An 18,648-nucleotide genomic window follows, 5' to 3' on the forward strand; every position below is an offset into this window, starting at 1 on the left:
TTAGGTTGTTTCCATGTCTTGGCTGTTGTAAATAGGGCTGCTATGAACATTGGGGTGCCTTTATCTTTTCCAAATTAGTGTTTTCTCTCGATGCATGCCCAGGAGTGGGAATGCTGGATCATATGGCAACTGTATTTTTAGTTTCTTAAGGAACCTCTGTACTGTTTTCCATAATGGCAGCACCAAACTATATTCCCACTAACAGTGCAGAAGGGTTCCCTTTTCTCCACACCCTCTCCAACATTTACTATTTTTAGACTTTTTAATAATGGCCATTCTGACTGGTGCACGTTGATACCTCATTGTAGTTTTGATTTGCATTTCTCTGTTAATTAGTGATATTGAGCATCTTTTCATGTACCTATTGGCCATCTGTGTGTCTTCTTTTGAGAAATGTCCATTTAGGTCTTCTTCCCATTTTTTGACTGGGTTATTTGTGTTTTTGTCATTGAATTGTATGATCTTTTTTGTAGATTTTTGAAATTAAGCCCTTGTTGATCACATTGTTTATAAACATTTTCTCCCAGTCTGTAGCTTGTCTTTCCATCTTGTTTATGGTTTCCTTTGGTGTGGAAAAGCTTATTAAATTTGATTAGGTCACATTGTTTGTGTGTGTGTGTGTGTGTGTGTGTGTGTGTGTGTGTGTGTGTGTGTGTGGTTTGTTTTGTTTTTTGCTTTTATTTCTGTTGCCTTGGGAGACTGATGTAAGAAAATGTTGCTATGATTTATGTCAAAGAATGCTTTTGCCTTTGTTTTCTTTTAGGAGATGTTCAGTGTCTTGTCTTATATTTCAGTCTTCAATCGATTTTGAATTTATTTTTGTATATGGTATGAGGGAGTGTTCTAATATTGATTCACATGCAGCTGTATAGCTTTCCTGATACCACTTGCTGAAGACAGTGTCTTTTTCTCCATTGTGAATACAGATTTTTTTTGGACATTTGTATTGCAACTCTTTTTCTGCTTTGTGTTTTGCCTTTTGATTCCCATAATAGCATCTTTTGATGACTGGAAATTTTAAAAAATTATAATAAAGTCCAATTTCTGAAACATTGCTGGAGGGTTATCTGTTTTATTAATCCTTTTTCTTCCAAAATACAAACTTCTGGCTTTATTGAATTTATTGTATTTTTTTTCTATTGGTCTCACCTATATTACTTTATTCTTTTTTTGGGTTTGGTATGTTATTTTAACTTTTGGATACAGATGCTTAGCTCATTGATTTTTAATCTTTCATTTTTTTCTAATATATTCATTTAGGTCTATAAATTTATTTCTAAGTATGTCTTTAGCTGCATCCCACAATTTTGGTATGTTGTATCTTCATTATTGTTCAATTCAAACTGTCTCATTTTTAATAAAAGTTTTTTGACCCATGATTTATTTAGAAATGTATTACTTAATTGACTAACATATGTTAGTTTTCTTGTTACCTTTCTGTTACTGATTTTTAGCTTAATTTACTGTAATCAGAGGTCATCTGTTATCAGTTCTTTGATATTTGTTGATACTTGCTTTTTGAACTACCTATAGTCTGTTTGGATGAATGTTTATTTTGTATTTGAAAAGAATTCAGCATTCAGCAGTTACTGAGTGCAGTGTTCTATATTTGTCATTTAGAGCAACTTTATTTAGCATGTTGTTCAGATCTATTCTTATTGATTTTTTTTTCATTCTGTCAGTTAGTGAGAGAGATGTGTTTTAATCTGTAATTATGATTATGGATTTGCCTGTTTCTCATTTGGATTCTGAGTCCTTTTGCCCTACCTGTTTTGAGATTCTTTTTTTAGATTACCAAGATTGTTTTATCTTTTTACTGAATTGACCCTTTATCTTTGTGAATTGTTCCTTTTTACCTCTAGTAATGCTTCCTGCCTTAAAATCTACTTCTCTCAAACTAGTTTAGCTTTACCGGGTTTCTTTTGGTTAATGGAAATGTGGCTTATCTTCTTTCCATCTTTCTACTTTCGTTTTTTCTGTATCTCTTTTATTATTATTAACTTACATCTTTGGTAAACAACATGCATGTGGGTTTTATTGGATTGTCTAACCGAACAGTTTTAGTCTTTTACTTTGAGTATTTAACCCCTTCATATTTAATGTAAGTATTGATAAATTTTATTTTACCATTGTTTTCTTACTTACTCATTTTTGCCTTTCTTGTATCAGTTAACTTTTTATTTCATCTTCTTCCTCTATTAGCATGTTATTTATACTTAATTTCATTATTTTTTATTATAGCCCTGAAGATTACAGTGAGTATCCTTGACCTATTTAACTTAAAAATAGTTTTATTTTGAATTACTCATAGATTCACAGGAAGTTTTCAGTATAGTTGTGTGTACTTTTACCAAATTTCTTTCAGTGGGTACATCTTAATTTAAGTAAAATATCATGCCACAAAACATACTGGTACATGTGTCAGTTTTTTCAATTTTTGTCATTTTTTCACTTGTATAGATTTATGTAACTGCCACCACAATCTACATACTGACCTATCCATCACCACAAAGATCTCCTTTTACATTCATATCCAACTCCCTATTCCACACCATCCCTAACCCCAGCAGCCGTTTCCATGTCTTTAATTGAATCAATTTAAGACTATTATAAAAATATCAGCACAACATATGTGACCTTTTGAGATTATCTTTTTTTCACTCAGCATAATCCTTTTGCAATCCCCTTCAGGTTGTTGTATATATTAATATTTTGCTTCTTATTGCTGAATATTGCTCCATATTATAAATGTGCTTATTACTGAGGGATGTTTTGTTTGTTTTCATTGTTTTGCTCTTATAGATGAAGCTGCTATGGGCAATGATGTGCATGTTTTTGTGTGGACATAGGTTTTCATTTCTCTATGCAAAGTGTCCAGGAGTGCAATTGCTAGATTAGATGGTGAATATACATATAGTTTTTTTCAGATACTGCCAAACTGTTTTCCAGAAGAGCTCTATCATTTTACATTCCTACCAGCAGTGTATGAGCAATTCATTTTCTCCATATCCTTATCAGCATTTGCTCTTGTCACTGTTTTTTTTATTTAGTTATTCTGAAAGGTATGCAGTGATACCTCTTTGTGCTGTTAATTTGCGTTTCTCAAATGAACAATAGTGCTGAACACTTTTTATGTTCTTGCTATCCATGTGTCTTCTTTGGTGAAATGTCTCTGTGTGTCTTTTGTTCAGTTTTTTTAATTGGATTGTTTTTTAACTATTGAGTTTTGAATTTTCTTTCTATATTCTAGATGTGAGTCCTTTGTCAGAAATATATAACCTTAACTTACTTGATTCTACTTTAATTAGTACTTTCACTACTTCCTGGAAAATGAAAGGAACTTAATACGTTTCAACTGCATTTACCCTACTCCTGTCTTTTGTGTAGTTACTAATGTAGCTTAATTCTACACATATTTAAAACTTCAAAATTTTAGAATAAGTGTTTTAAGCAATTTCTATTGATTTACTTACATTTTCAAACTCTTTTGTGCTCTTCAGTTTTTTCTTTTTCTGCATTAGGGAAAATCCATCAGGGATCCTTTCCTTTCTGCCTAAAATTTTATTTTGGAATCTCTTTTGCACAAATCTGAGACAGAGCCTTGTGTGGGAGGATTTGTGTGGGAGAGGTGTTTTGAAAATGCTAGGTTGTTGGGGTTTTTTGATTTGAATTTTAAAATTCTGTTATTGTCCGTCTTTCATTGATTCACTTGAGAAGTCAGATGCCAGCTTCATCCTTGTTTGAAGATGAAGTCCCTTCTTGCTCTGGTGCCTTGTAAGATCTTCCCTCTGTCTTGGCTTTCTGCTGCTCTGCTGTGCTACGCTGTGGTAGTCGACCTCCAGGGTCGACACCAATAATCTCTGCTTTCTGATATTCACGCTCTAGTGTGATACCTTCTTGAATGTGGGCTGGGCGTACTGATTTACTTATGAATATAACATGGCAGAAGTTAGGGTTTCCTTTTGATCTTTTAAAGTTTTTTTGAAACAGCTTTTTAAGCAAATTTTCTAATTGATCTCAGTGGAAGGGCTACTCTGATACAGCTGTTTCCACAGAGTGAGCATAACTGTATATAGAGCTAAAGAGAATTTTTGTTTTCTTGGGAAGCTGTTACAGAAGCAGCAGTTCTCTTAGTACACCTCCAAGTGAGTTACTTGCTGGATAAAAGGATGCCATTCTTTTCTCCTGTAATGCTGTTGACTGATGCCCAGAGCACTTAACGCTTGTTTATTCAGATTTTTTTGGTCTGTTTGCTTCTTTAAGTGTACATTTATCAAAAAGTCATCTTAGAGCTATTTATGCTGATCGAATTTATCTTTATATTTATATCGCTTTATTGTGTTATATAAAATTTATGGCAAAAGGTATTTTTGTATGAAAACTTACTTAAATTCTTTACAGAGACTACATAAGTGAATTGATAAAGTCATTATTGGTGAGTTGGTTGTGTTAGGTGAAACTGAAACATTGAGGAAAGACCTCATAAAAATGTAGTAGGTTTCTGTAATGAAATTGTCCCTCAAGTGTCCAGATTCTTGCTCCACCTTTTAAAGAGGCTAAATTTGAAAAAGAATTCCATATTATATGAATGTGGTTTATAGAAGAAAGAAGGTAGGGACCTCCTGTACATCAAAATATTTGTGAATGACTATATATGTTTTCAGTAAAATCCATAAATTAGTAAGTGAATATATGTTTGTTACTGAGAACATAAAAAAACTTTCTAGAATGAAATAGCCAGAAGTTAAACAGAAAACAGATAATTATTTTGTGACTCTTGCTCATTTACTAGCAGCTTCCATAAATTATGCAGATTGTTTATCTGTATATAAAAATCACTAGATAGTGGTGTTTTCTTCTGTTTATTTTATATTCTGTAAACCAAGACGGGAGTCAGGTTCTTTTTATTAAACATTTATACTGTGTCTGCTATGAACAGACCTACCAAGGCAAGAAGATTTATTCCCATTCTTCAAGATTATAGTCTAAAAGGGCATTTTAATAAAGCTGTGGCAGAATCAGAAAGTGCCTTTGTGCTTTTTCCGATGGGTATAAAATTTAAGATTTAAAAACTAGCCTTTTGTATGATGATGTAATTAAATTAGTTTTTACATTGTGATCTCCTCGTTTACATGTATGTAGACCTCAGTGGCCGGGAAGAGATAGGAGGAGTCATTGGTGAAACCTTTAACATATTTGGAGAAGATAATTGATATTCAATGTCATATAACTTCATATGTATATATAACTTTACTCTTGAAATGCCTTCATGCCTTATCTTACATAATATCGGAGCTTCTACTTCTTATGAATAGACTCTTTGTTCTTACAATGTTATTTCTTCATTCTGGCTTACTGTAGCAAAACTCGAAATATTTTTTCCCTGTGCAGACATACCATAGGCATTAGGTCCTGGTGTGTGGGATCTTCAACCTGTCACAACTTTCACAATTACGCCATCTGCTTCAACCTGAAACAGTGTATCTTCTGCTGGCAGACTTATTTAAGTTGTCATGCTCAGGTTAAAAAAAAAAATCAAGTTTGGCATAAGAAACTTGCTTTTGAAAAAATAATAATTGATCGTGCCTGCTTTAGATTTTAAAATAAGCATTTGAAAGGATTCCCTAAAGCCTCTTCCTCAGACACACTGATCTCTTTTTCATCTGTGGTTGTAGATAGCCAATATGATGGTGAATTATTGGTAACCTTGGTAACTTACTAAATTTTCTGTTTTATTTTTACAGACAGGTAACAAACTCTTAGGCCTAGATTGGTGACATATTGTGAAATATTTTGATTGCTTCTGTCAGTGGAAGCCATTTACTGGAGTTGATACTAAGCGTTTGTTTGCTCTGTGTGTAACACAAAGATTATAGGAACACCATGATGAAAAAAAGCTAGGTCATAATCTACGTACTACATGTGTGAGTGTGTAATTTTGTTATCTTTAGAATGGAAATAGTGATTCTTGGAGAGTTGTTGGGGAAATTAGATCAAAGTAGGTCCTTCAAAAATGAATACACATTTATTCTGCAAATGTATATTAAATGCCACCTCTGTGCAAAACAGTCCTGGAGAATGAGAATATAACAGAGAATGAAAGGTCAGTTTCCTCCACTGAAGAAGTCTGCGTTCTAGCCTGTCTCCACTGATAGGGATGGAAGCTCTGTGACAGCAGCATGCATGCAGGTGATAATAAGCACCATGAAGGAGAACAGGGCAGGGTAAGCTCACGCAGCTAATGGTGGGGTGCTGTCTTGGTTAGAGTAGTCAGGGAGGGCTTCCTTGAGGTGGCGCTGAGTGCCCTGGGAAGAAGTAAAGAAGTGAAGACATAAGCATGTGAACACTTAGGGGAAGGATGGACGTGGCTGCTAGAGAGGGCAGCTGGGCAGTTTGAGGAACAGTGAAGTGGGCAGTGTAGCTGGAGCTGTGTGAGCGAAGGATGAAGTGCTGGGAGGTGAGTTCAGAGAGTGATCCAAAAACATCATTGGTGTAACCTTACTTATGATTAATTGTAAATAAAAAGCTATATTCCAGAGACCTTATAGAAATTTGAAATTAGGATTGACTGTTTATACTGTTTTAATGATTATTTAGCTCTAACTAAATATTGTTAATTGTTATATTTCTTATTATTCATGTATTAATAAATTATAATGGTATTACATATAAACATTGATATTTAATGTATTATTTAATAATAAATATTTATATATTATTATTAGATTATTTTTCTCTGTATAACAGGCACAAGTAATTATAGAATACTTTTCAAAAATGGAAAGACCTTTTTTTTGTTGTTGTTTACTAATATCATCGTACCTGGAGCTAACCGTACTGTGAGGTTTGAGGGCACAGTCCTTCAGACTGGGAGCTCTGCCCAGGACTTGTGCCACCAACAGCCAGGAGTTAAGCTCCAAATACAGAGTTGGAAGAAAGAGTCCACATAAGACCACCCTCTCTTCTGATACCAGCTGTGCATTTAGGGAGGTCTCCAAAACCACCGTCAGGTTCAACAGTTCACTAGAAGGACCAGTGGAACTTACTGAAAGCCATTATACTATTGGTTATGGTCTTTAGCAGGGATAGGATACAGGTTAAAAATTAGCCGAAGAAAGAGCCGCACAGTGCTATCTGGGAGGATTCCAAATGTGAAGCTTCCATTTTCCTCTGGAAGTGTTCCCTTCCCCAGGTCCTGCTGTGACAGTATGCGTGTGGTGTTGCCAGCCCAGAAAGCTCACCTGAGCTTGACTTTCGGAGTTTTTATTGGGACATGATTTCATGGGCATGACTGATTGCCCATGTGATTTAACTTAGTGTCAGCATCTGTGCTGAGACCACTTGGCCTCAGGGCCCACCAAGAATGACAAAGACATTTCTATCGTCTGGGAAATTCCGAAGGTTTAGAAATTACTTCCTAGGAGCTAAGGACAGAGGCCAGGCCTCTCTTTGGGAGAGATTGAATTCTTTACTGTGTAAATTGTTACAAAAATTCAAGCATTGTAGAAATTATGTAAATGGCCCCCTGGAATCCCATCCCTTGAGGACACCTAGTATTCTGTTGGTTGGTTCGTATGTTCCAGATGTTTAACGCACATGTCAGCATATTTTGAATGTACAATGAATTATACTATACTTATTGTTCAATAACTAGGCTTTTTCGCTTAAGAGAGTGTGCATGGATGTGCGTGTTTTTGTGTGTTTTAATGAGTACCCTGAAGTTGAACACAGGAGATAATTAATCTTTAAAACTTTTTTCACCTAAATATACTGCTGCTTCGAACATCTTAGTACGTATATTTTTGTGTATTTTTCTAATTTTTCTCCTTGAAATAAATCTTTTGAAATAGAGTTGCTAAATAAAAGGGTATGGACATTTTGAAATTTTGTATGTACTTCATTATTACCCCTCTTGGGATGGTTTTTGTGAATTAGTTTATGGAATGTCAAAATTGTTAATCTCCATTACTCTTAGGTAAACATTGCAACTTCAGCAATTTCAAACGTCGAATGTGCCCATATTCCACATCTCAGCCCAACTTTAATTCCTACGCTGCAAAATGAGTCGTTTTTATTGTCTCCAAATAATGGGAATCTGGAAGTTCTTACAGGGTTGGGTACTTCACACATCAATGGGAAACCTGCTTGTGATGAATTTGATCAACTGATCAAAAATATGGCCCAGGTAAGAGCATTTCTTCATGTTAGTTGTGATAAGAAGGTATTATATCTTAAGAGTGTAATCTGGTCCTGGATAATTTGAAGACTATTTATATATTTACTTTATATATGTTAAATATACACATCAGATATTATATATTATGTTAAATATATTTTAAAGTACTTTGTTTATGAAGACATAATATCTGAAAAAAATGGAATGAAAAAGACATAAATTTTGTATGAGCTTGGGTGGTTCCGAGATTTTTCTATTCCTTTTTTATAGTATATCATTTTACACTGAGCTTTATATATTATGTTCCAGAAATATTCTTGAGGATAAATAAAATGTCTCATTCTGGGTGATGAGTGACAAAGATTATCTTAAGAAAAATATTTTTATTTTTGTCTATTTTTAAAGACAGAATAATGCCACTAATAAGATGACTGTGAGTGCAGTGATTGGCATTTAATGACCATTTTTGCTTCTTTTCCTGAGCAGGGTCGCCACATTGAAGTTTTCGAACTCCTCAAACCTCCCTGTGGAGGCCTTGGGTTTAGTGTTGTGGGACTAAGGAGTGAGAACCGGGGAGAACTGGGAATATTTGTGCAGGAGATCCAGGAGGGCAGTGTGGCTCACAGGTGAGGCTGTCTCCTCTGCTTCTGACACCACAGTCAGAAGGTGTTGATTAGCTTGGGAGAATTTCGAGAAACAAAAATGAATAAAAACAGACAAAAAACTGAATGTAACCTGCTGTTAACTAGTTTTTAGAAATCATGAAATCATTAACATTATTATGGTAAAAAAAAGAAAGTCCTTTGAAAGGAGAGTCCTTTTTAAATGTTATAACTAAACATTTTTTAATAAGGAAAGAAAAATTTGAGCAGGACTTTATTCTCACTGTTATTAAATGTGCTCTTTTGATTTGATTTTAAATTACAGTGTAGAAAAGTATACACATGACCTATGATAATTTGAGCTATGTTTTATTAATGTACTCAAAGCAGCAAGTAAGTATATGCATCTCTGCTTTCATTTGTGGAAGATAAGGACACCTCACATATGTTGTTGTATAGATTGAGTGGGTAGCTGAAAAGTAGACTTTTACCTGGGAGGGGTTGATTAGGGGTGGGTCAACTGGATCCAGTCCACATACATTGTCTCTTCCGGTTTTATTGAGATATAACCAACATACAGCACTGTGTAAGTCCAAGGTGTACAGCATAATGATTGGGCTTAACATCGTGGAATGATTATCACAATAGGCTTAGTGAACATCATCTCATATAGATACAAAATGAAATAAATAGAAAAAACATTTTAAAAAGTAGAACAGGAGAACAGTTACCAAGTGTGGGTGTCAGAAAACAGAATGAAAAAAACCGTGAAATGCACGCCAAAGAAGCTGTCATTTTCTTGAGAGCTGTCAGTTATCTTTTACCTCCTTTTTCAATCTTAGAGATGGAAGGTTGAAGGAAACTGATCAGATCCTTGCTATTAATGGACAGGCACTTGATCAGACAATTACACATCAGCAGGCCATCAGCATCCTGCAGAAAGCCAAGGATAATGTCCAGCTGGTTATCGCCAGAGGCTCATTGCCGCAGCTGGTCAGCCCCATAGTTTCCCGTTCTCCATCTGTGGCCAGCACAATTTCAGCTCACTCGAATCCGGTGAGTACATTAGATTTTTAAAGAGGAGCAGAACATATTTTTCTAGGTCTCTTTGGTTTTGTACAGGTTCTTTGTACTTCTTGGATTTTTGCTTTTTTGTTCTTTTCTCTCTCCTTAGCCTAGAATACTTTTTTATGTTATTATGATTAAGTTTCTGACTTCTAAAAAAGCTTTTTCTTTCTTTATTTTTTTTAACTTGACATCATTCCTTAAAAGAAAATTAGTTCCTTAAAAATTGACTCTATCTGTAAACAAATGTAATCTCGATTTTGCTTCGTTAAGTTGTTAACAGTTAGCTGTCAGGGACTTTAAGTCATCTCATTAGGAATCCTGTGTATCAGGATTTATGCAGAAAAAATTCTTAATAGCTAGTAGGCTTTTTTTTCCTTTTTCCTTGATCTTTTTTTTTTTAAGTTCTGTAAAGAATCTTGCAAATTGCTGTCTGCCTTTACCTGGTTAAATGCGGCAAATTGGTAATTTCAGGAATGATGATACCATTAGCAGTGACGGTCTGTTGAAAGGGAAGTGCACCAAATGAAAGGGACACTGTTAAGGCTCAGTATTATGTCTCAGCTCTTTAATTATTTAATACTAGTCACAAAATAATATTCACAAGAATTTCAACTGAGAAAAATTTCAGTTTTCCTTCAGATTCATATGGGAGCTTTGTTTTCAGGTTCACTGGCAGCATGTGGAAACTATTGAATTGGTGAATGACGGTTCTGGTCTGGGATTTGGCATCGTAGGAGGAAAAGCAACTGGCGTGATTGTGAAGACCATCCTGCCTGGAGGAGTGGCTGATCAAGTAAGCTGCTCCAGCAGGTCTTTTATGCTGTTTTGTTACAAAATTCGGCTTCATCCTTTACGTGTTAGAAGAATCGGGCCTTAGATAATGTCAAAGAAGCTGACATTGGAACATTCTGTTTTGCTGGGCTGTTTGTAAAGTGTTTTTTCTTAGACATGGGGAGAAAAACATTTGAAAAGAGACTTTGACTTCAATTACAGATACAGACAGTGATCACAGATCAAAGCCCAGGGGGTTGTTTTGATCATCGTAGAGGTAGCTATCCCTTATTTTATGATCCTATATCAGATTTGTAAGCCTCGGTAGCTGTTGTATAGCCACAAGGCATCATGGGGAAAAGAATACATCATCACTGGAGGAAAAAGCAAGATTCATCTTATCTATCCCTTTAGTGATGGGTCACTGGTGTCACCTTTTATATGGAGCACAGCCTGTTTTTATGTAGAGAAGTTCATTAAAGCATTGCCATTTATGCTGTGTAACATTGTTAGAATATATGTGAGAAAATGTAAAATTACTGATTATGGTTTATATTTTAATTTGACAAGTTCTGCTAGTCTCTTTTTTGCTTTGGTTATAACATTTTATTTATAAAACTGTTTGCTTTTGCATTTATATTTGAACTTACTTAGAAAGCCAGGTTTATCAAGTATTTTTCATATTCATAAGTGAAAGGCAGATTTATGGGCAACCTTATCCACAGAGGTATATATGACATAATACCATAGTATGCACAGTTTCTTCCTTCCATGATATGCCCGTATCAAGCAGTATCCAGTGAAATTTCTCTAATTGACCAGCTTGCAATAAATAAGCTTAATCTTCTATATAGAGCTGTACGGTACATTACTGTAGGTACTTGCCATATGTCACTTTTTAAAATTCAAATTTGAATTAATTAAAATGGAATAAAATTACCAACTCAGTTCCTCAGTTTGGCTAGCTGTATTTCAAGTGCTCTACAGTCACATGTTCCTTGTAGCTGCCATGTTGGACAGTGCAGAACATTTTCATCATTGCAGAAGGTTCTAGTGGACAGTGTTTGTATGGAGGCTTGTAAGAATGCTGTTCACTTCCCTCAATCTGTCTAAATTTACATCTCACAAGGATTTCATCTGCAAATGAGTTCTTCAGGGATATTTATAATCGAAATGGCAAGGCAGAAGATTGTGGTATTCACTCAGTGCTTTTTTGTGGTTCATACCATATTCTGAGTAATACATATTTGTATGGTGAGTTATACTTCATCTCTCCTAAATGGCAGTTTCTCTTTTTTTGTATATCTCAAAAATTTCATAGAAAGGCTAATATTTTTTTGCGTTAAGTGGGTAGAAAACAATCTGAAAAGCTCATATTGACTATTGAGTTTAAGAATATTTGTGAATTTCCTTGACTTCTGTCACATTGAATGATGTTAGGATGCTTCAAAAGACAGTTAACATTACAACCACATGTTTACTGTACCATGATTGGTAATTCATATCATGGCTTTATTTGGTTATTATTCCCGTTCCCTCATTTAGGATTTTTCTGATGAAGTTAATAATAGTAGAAGCCTGATTAATCAGACCCTTTTTACTTAGCATGGGCGATTGTGCAGTGGTGACCACATTCTAAAGATTGGTGACACAGATCTAGCAGGAATGAGCAGCGAGCAAGTAGCCCAAGTCCTCCGACAGTGTGGAAATAGAGTCAAGCTGATGATCGCACGAGGTGCCATAGAAGAGCCTACAGCATCCACCTCTCTGGGTGTCACGCTGTCCTCATCCTCCTCTTCGACGCCAGAGATGCGAGTAAGTCAATAAAAACAGTTAATGGGGAAGTCAGACTGTAGCACTTAGATGACAGTGATGTTTATTTATAAACTAGACTTATTAATGTTCGTATATTAATGCTAAAGAATGAAACAAAATTCAAATGTACAGATGTTTCAGCACTAATTATTAATTAGGAACAAGTGTTTAACAGGTGAAAGGTTGCTTAAAAATCCTTGTTCACTATTTTACATTTTTCTCTAAGCAGCACTTTTATGAGGATAATGTTTTGAAATATGGATAAAATTTTAAAGAATTATTTGCTACTAATACCTGAAATGTTTAGTTGTTTCTCTCATTTGGAAGCGTCTCTGTAAGGTGGGCTGTAAATTCCAGTCATTCTCTTTCAACGACTTTCTTTTTTTAGTGTCTTTTTTGTGGTGGGAATGGATGAATAAAGCATACTATCAGTGTTATTGTTTTAAGGTAGAACTGTTATCAGATTTGTAATGAGAAGTCGCTATTCTTGACCCAGTTATATAATTTTTTAAACCAAAGTTATACTTTGAGGTTTGTAACAGAAGCTTTATTCATAGGCATAGCAGTCCATCTTTGTTCTTAACTTGATATGAAAAACTGGAACATTTCAAAATTATTAGAATGTGATGATTATCTCAAATAGCTCAGGTCACAGGACTATAGTGTATGAAATATCAACAAAATGATTTTCCCCAGAAATTTCTTAAATATTTAAGAAGAGAATTACACTCAATTTCTAGACGAGCTTTATAGCAAATGCAAGTTTTGCATTCCTTTCTCATAGATCTAAAAACATCTCTGTGCTTTTTTCTATTACAGTTTTTTTTCCTAACACAGTTGCTACAAATTCTTTTTTTAATATCCTAACCTCCTCCACAAACCCTTGAAAACTCTATTAGAACACTTAAAATTTCCATGATTCTGTTGTTTTTAGGGTTGAGTTTGGTTGCTATTTTTTACAGGGAGAAAGAAGGAAAGAAAGAAAGCCTGTTTATGAAAGTATTTAAATGGCATTCTTTTGTGGTAAACAAAACATTTTATTCAGCAATATATAAATGAATGCAATACCGAAAACCACTTGATGTAATTGAAAGCTTAGAAGAATATCTATTCTGTGCATATCATCATTTCTGAAGCTTGTGCCCCTTTTAAAACCATTCGATAGTCAAATTGCCACCCTCTAAAATAGCACTCGCATAAGTCTTATTAAAAATAGAAAACACATTTGTTTCAATTGAAGCAGATTTCATCCTGTCATTTTCTTGTAATTATCTAAACTTTAAACTTTTGCTAAGTTTGCACAGATAATTATATGCAATGAAAGAAAAAAATCAAACTTTACTATAGAATTAAATCTCATTTAGGTGGACTATCAGTGAGACATAGTCAGAGTGTGCTTAAACTAGATCAGAAAGTGTTACCAGCCAACCCCAACCTGCATGTCCTTTTGAACCACAGGATTCGTTCTGTTGTGATCTTCCAGGGGTTCCTGTGGAATCTGCTGACACCATGCTAGTATATAATGCCAACAGCTTGTTGCTGACTTATTACATTAGTCCACTCATGCTTAATTCAGAACCCTACGGTCCAATATATAATAACAGTGATGCATATTAGAGAAACATGCTTTCAGCTATCATTCTACGAATGAAGGAAATCAATTGTGGAAGGCATGCTTTCCTTAAAAAAAGCTTTTCATGTTAAATTCTGAATTTATAAAGCAAATACAATTTTAATTAGCTCTTTGGTACATTTCACTGGTTTTGAAAATAATCATCAGTCTGCTAGTCATATATCTAGAAGACAGATTCATATTCATGGTGTTAGAATCAGCTACCAACTTAAGTTGGTAATAACAACATGTCCTGAGTGGACACTGTGGCCCCTACACTCTAGGAGGGATTGACATACTGTGCAGCATTTAATGCAAGGACTCTGCAACCAGCTCGTCTGCATCTGAATTCTGCCTGTGCTAGATTGCTTCCTGTTTGTTCTTGGGAAAGTTTATGTTGCTCGGTTTCCCCAGAGAAAAATTGACAGTAATTGTACCCACCTCCTAGGCTTATTCTAAAGAGTAAATGAGTTGGGACATGTCAAGTACCTGTTATATAAAAACTGCTCCGTAAATGTTAGCTGGACTTGTTTGTATCCCTGATGGACAGCTTAGTAAAGTGATGCTTAGAAAAATTCAGTGGCAAAGCTAGGTTTGAACTTGTTGATGTGAATTCAAAACATGAGTTATTTCAACTGTATTACATCCTGACTCCTTCAAAAATGAAGATGAGCCATCTCTGAAAGTAGAATTTGTCAATAAGAAACTATATGAGTTTTTACATTTTGTGTACACAAACAGTTACGTATTTATCTGAAGAGGGTGGGGTTCAGCTTTACTGCTGACATTCATTTTTAGTAAAAATGTCATGCTCAATCATCTGGTCAAGATTGAAGGAGTAACTCCTGTTATAATTCTCTAAAAGAGTTTTCTGACACTCAGCTGTATCATATTATTCCTAAACAAAGGTTGTGGCTTTAAAAAGCTTATCTTGTTTGTTTACATGTTTATTTCTCTGTATATTTATTTATAAATTTTATTTCAGGTTGATGCTTCTACTCAGAAAAGTGAAGAAAATGAGACATTTGATGTAGAACTCACGAAAAACGTCCAAGGATTAGGAATTACCATTGCTGGTTACATTGGAGATAAAAAATTAGGTAGTTTTTAAACATGAGTATTTTATTTCTTTTATCTTGGCAATTACCTCAAATATCATTGTCTTATGAAATGTTGAATCAACATAATGTATTTTCTGATTTTTGGATAAACTGAAAACTTCCTTAGGAATAATTTAATGCTAGTGACTAATACTATTTTTCAGACAAAACCATTGTCTTACTCTGTAGGTGATATTTCTCCTAGTGGTTTTGTTTGTGTGGTTTGTTGACTTGTGTCTATTTAAAGTTAGGACTTTAAATTTGGAGAATGGAGGATGGATACTCTTTTGAGTGTGCTTTATGAATAGTAAAACAAAACATTTCTATTACTTCTAATCTTAGAACCTTCAGGAATCTTTGTAAAGAGCATTACAAAGAGCAGTGCTGTTGAACATGATGGAAGAATCCAAATTGGAGACCAAATTATAGCAGTAAGTAACACGTGTTATTTAATGACAGCTTCGTTAATTTTCATGGTCAGAAATGCATTCTCCTAGTTTACTTGGTTTTGAGAACTGCAGGTAGCTCTGTACTAATTTAAGCTTGCTTTGGTGATTTAAGGCTGTCATTCCAGTTACTCATTTTATTATTTTGTGGCAGTAAGAGCATTGGATAGAACATATACTGATCTCAATTCTAAAGGTGGGACTCTTTCTTGAATAAATTCTGATATATCTGATTTCTGGTTTTAATGAGGTTGTTACATTAATAATCATATTTATATTTTAGTTGCAGATGCTCCAAAGCTAAAGACCAAATGTTACAACCGTTAGTATACTTGAATCTGAATTTGGGATGTGTGCATTTTTGTTTTTTACATCAGCAGAATGATACTCTGATGGTTGTCACCATGACCAGGGCTTGTTTTAGCTGTAAGAGTATAAAGAATAGTAATTAAAAAAAAATCCAACCTCTCTTCTCTTACTTAGATCAAGCTCATCATTGTTATCCTAGTAACATTAGTATGTTTTGACCATGTGGCTATTCAAGGTAGTGTAAAAAAATCCAGCTCTCATTTCAGTATTCAGTAGAAACCGGACTACCCTAAGTGCTTCTCGGAGCACACATCCAAGAGACCCTGCATCAAGGGCTTTCTGATGAAGTAAGTTTAGGAAAAACTGCATGTGATAATGGTTCCTTAAGAATTCACATTGCACGTTGAAAAATCAAAGACTGACGAGTTCTGCAATAAAGAAACTTGTTTAACTCTTTCGCTTCACAGTTTCTAAAACTTTTGTAATCATGGATTATTTCTTTCCTCAAACATATACTAATATTCTTTGGAATACATTTTGGGGAATGCTGATTTATCTTAGTATGTATTTGTTTGTGTGTACTTAATCTCTGTTGTTTCCTTTGGCATCATAGTAAGGATGTAGAATGTTACGATAGAAGAGTCCTCGTGCATTGCAGCTTTACTCACAGCAGCTAAGATGAGAAGGTGACCCCGATGTCCACCTAGGGACGAGTGGATAAACAAAACCTGCATAGATAAGCCTTGAGAACATTATGCCCAGTAAAAAAAAAAAGCCGGGCACAGAAAGACAAATACTATGTGTTTCCACCTAGATGAGGCATCTGAAGTAGTCAAACTTACAGAAACAGAAAGTAGAACAGTTACTGTGAGTGACTGGATAGAGGGGGAAATGAACTGCTCAGTGGGTGTAGAGTTTCAGTTTTGCAAGATGATAATGTTCTGGAGGTCTGTTGTATAGCAGTGTGAATGTACTTAACACTACTCCAAATGGGTAAGGTGGTTAATTCTATGTTACATGTTTTCTACATCATTTAAAAAAAGGTAGAGATGTACTTTATCTCTGCCCTTTGCTTCTCCATTGTAATTCCCTGACTCTTCTTGGGCTTAGTTCTAGAAAACTCCTAACTACATCTGTTCAGCTCCTGAAATCTGCTCTGAAGACCACATGTGCCTGCCACCTAAGGTGGCTGTGTTCTGGAAAAGAGCTTTCCCTGTTGTATCTCCATTTTAACATACAATGAAAATTAACTGCATTTTTATTTTGGAGGAAAAGGAGGTAGAGAGAGGGAATGAATCCATATCTGATAAAGAATTACATATTGAAAACATAGGTAATGTACTCCCTCCCCCATGCTATGTATTTTAATCCAGTAGAAAGCTTTTTTAAAAACTCAGCTTTATTGAGATAGAACTCACAGAAAATACAGTTCATCCATTTAAAGTATGTAATTCAGAAGCTTTTAGCATCCTCACAGCTGTGCATCCATTATCACAACCAACTTTGGAACATTTTCTTTATCTTTTAAAGAGACCCACACCCATTAGCAGTTACGCCTTCATTCCCCCATCCTCCCAGCCCTAGACAAACATCAGCCTACTTTCTGTCTCTGTAGACTTGCCTGTTCTGGACATTTCTTATAAATTGAATCATTCAGTAGGTGGTTCTTTGTGATTTGCTCTTATGTTTAGCATAAGGTTTTCAAGCTTCATCTGTGTTGCAGCATGTATCAGTTCTTAATATCTTTTTATAGCTGAATAATATTCCATTGTGTAGGCATACTACATTTTATTTATCCATTCATCAGTTGATAGACATTTGGATTGTTTCCACTTTTGGGCTATTATGGACAATGCCACTATCAATATTCATATGCAAGTTTTTGGTGGATGTATATTTTCATTTCTCTCGAGTATATACTTAGGAGTATGGAATTGCTGGATCATATAACTCTATGTTTAACCATTCAGCAAGAACCGGGATTCCTTTACCTACAAAACTGGGATAAGGTAACATCCCTTGTGTGATTTTTAGGACAATCGAATGAGTAATTTATTTAAGATACCTAGTATACTTGGCATGTAAGTACATTTTAAATAATGAAGCAGGTATTTATTGAGAGCCTGAAATGATGCACATTTAAAGTGTCTCATAGAAACTTCCTTTCAAGCTTGTTGTTTTCATTCTGATATAAATGGAGTCTCAAATGTAATTTTGCCAAGGCCTGGTCAGTACTGAAGGAAATTGTTGGCTCAGAAGTGGAAGCTCCGTTCTTCTGAAGTCTTTTCTTGTTTTCAATAAAATCACTTGTCTTTGCTCTCATCAGTGTTCTGATTTTCAGGTTTTAGCTGCCCTCTCTTACTTCAAAGTTAGAGGCGTCTCAGACTCCCAGAGAAAATCATGCAGTACTTTTGATCATGCATTCATTTTGTGCAACACACCACCATCTTGTGGGCTTTGGAGATTTGAGTAATAAAGGTCTTCACACTAGTTGCATTTTCACAACTGCTGTCTTTTTTTTTTTTTTTTTCAATTTTGTCTTGGCAGCAGCTGTTGAAACTATGCTCTGTTTTAATTTTGTAATTGTTGAGATGGTAAGAAAATTAAGAAATTGTTCCTTACTATCTGAGGAAGTATTGTTTTAAAACATGAAACTTTTGTTATAAGATTCCTGCTTTACAAATTGTACTCTGTTGACCCCTAGGGTTTCACTGTAGACATTACAGGAGAGGAGAGAGAGCAAATGGGA

At 34.9% G+C, this 18,648-nt stretch overlaps 1 protein-coding gene across 4 annotated transcripts in view; it reads left to right on the forward strand.

Annotated features, from left to right (window-relative positions):
• MPDZ (multiple PDZ domain crumbs cell polarity complex component) overlaps positions 1-18,648 on the forward strand; it is a 149,373-nt gene that overhangs the window by 42,786 nt on the left and 87,939 nt on the right. For all 4 annotated transcript variants that reach the window (XM_072959426.1, XM_072959427.1, XM_072959425.1 and 1 more), the window contains 7 exons: positions 7,976-8,185; positions 8,663-8,802; positions 9,621-9,834; positions 10,511-10,639; positions 12,223-12,432; positions 15,030-15,144; positions 15,487-15,575. In XM_072959426.1, the coding sequence (XP_072815527.1) occupies positions 7,976-8,185; positions 8,663-8,802; positions 9,621-9,834; positions 10,511-10,639; positions 12,223-12,432; positions 15,030-15,144; positions 15,487-15,575 (1,107 nt within the window). The remainder of the gene's footprint in view (positions 1-7,975; positions 8,186-8,662; positions 8,803-9,620; positions 9,835-10,510; positions 10,640-12,222; positions 12,433-15,029; positions 15,145-15,486; positions 15,576-18,648) is intronic.

The sequence above is a fragment of the Vicugna pacos genome, chromosome 4, assembly GCF_048564905.1.
Source record: "Vicugna pacos chromosome 4, VicPac4, whole genome shotgun sequence".
In the NCBI taxonomy this organism is placed as follows: Eukaryota; Metazoa; Chordata; class Mammalia; order Artiodactyla; family Camelidae; genus Vicugna; species Vicugna pacos.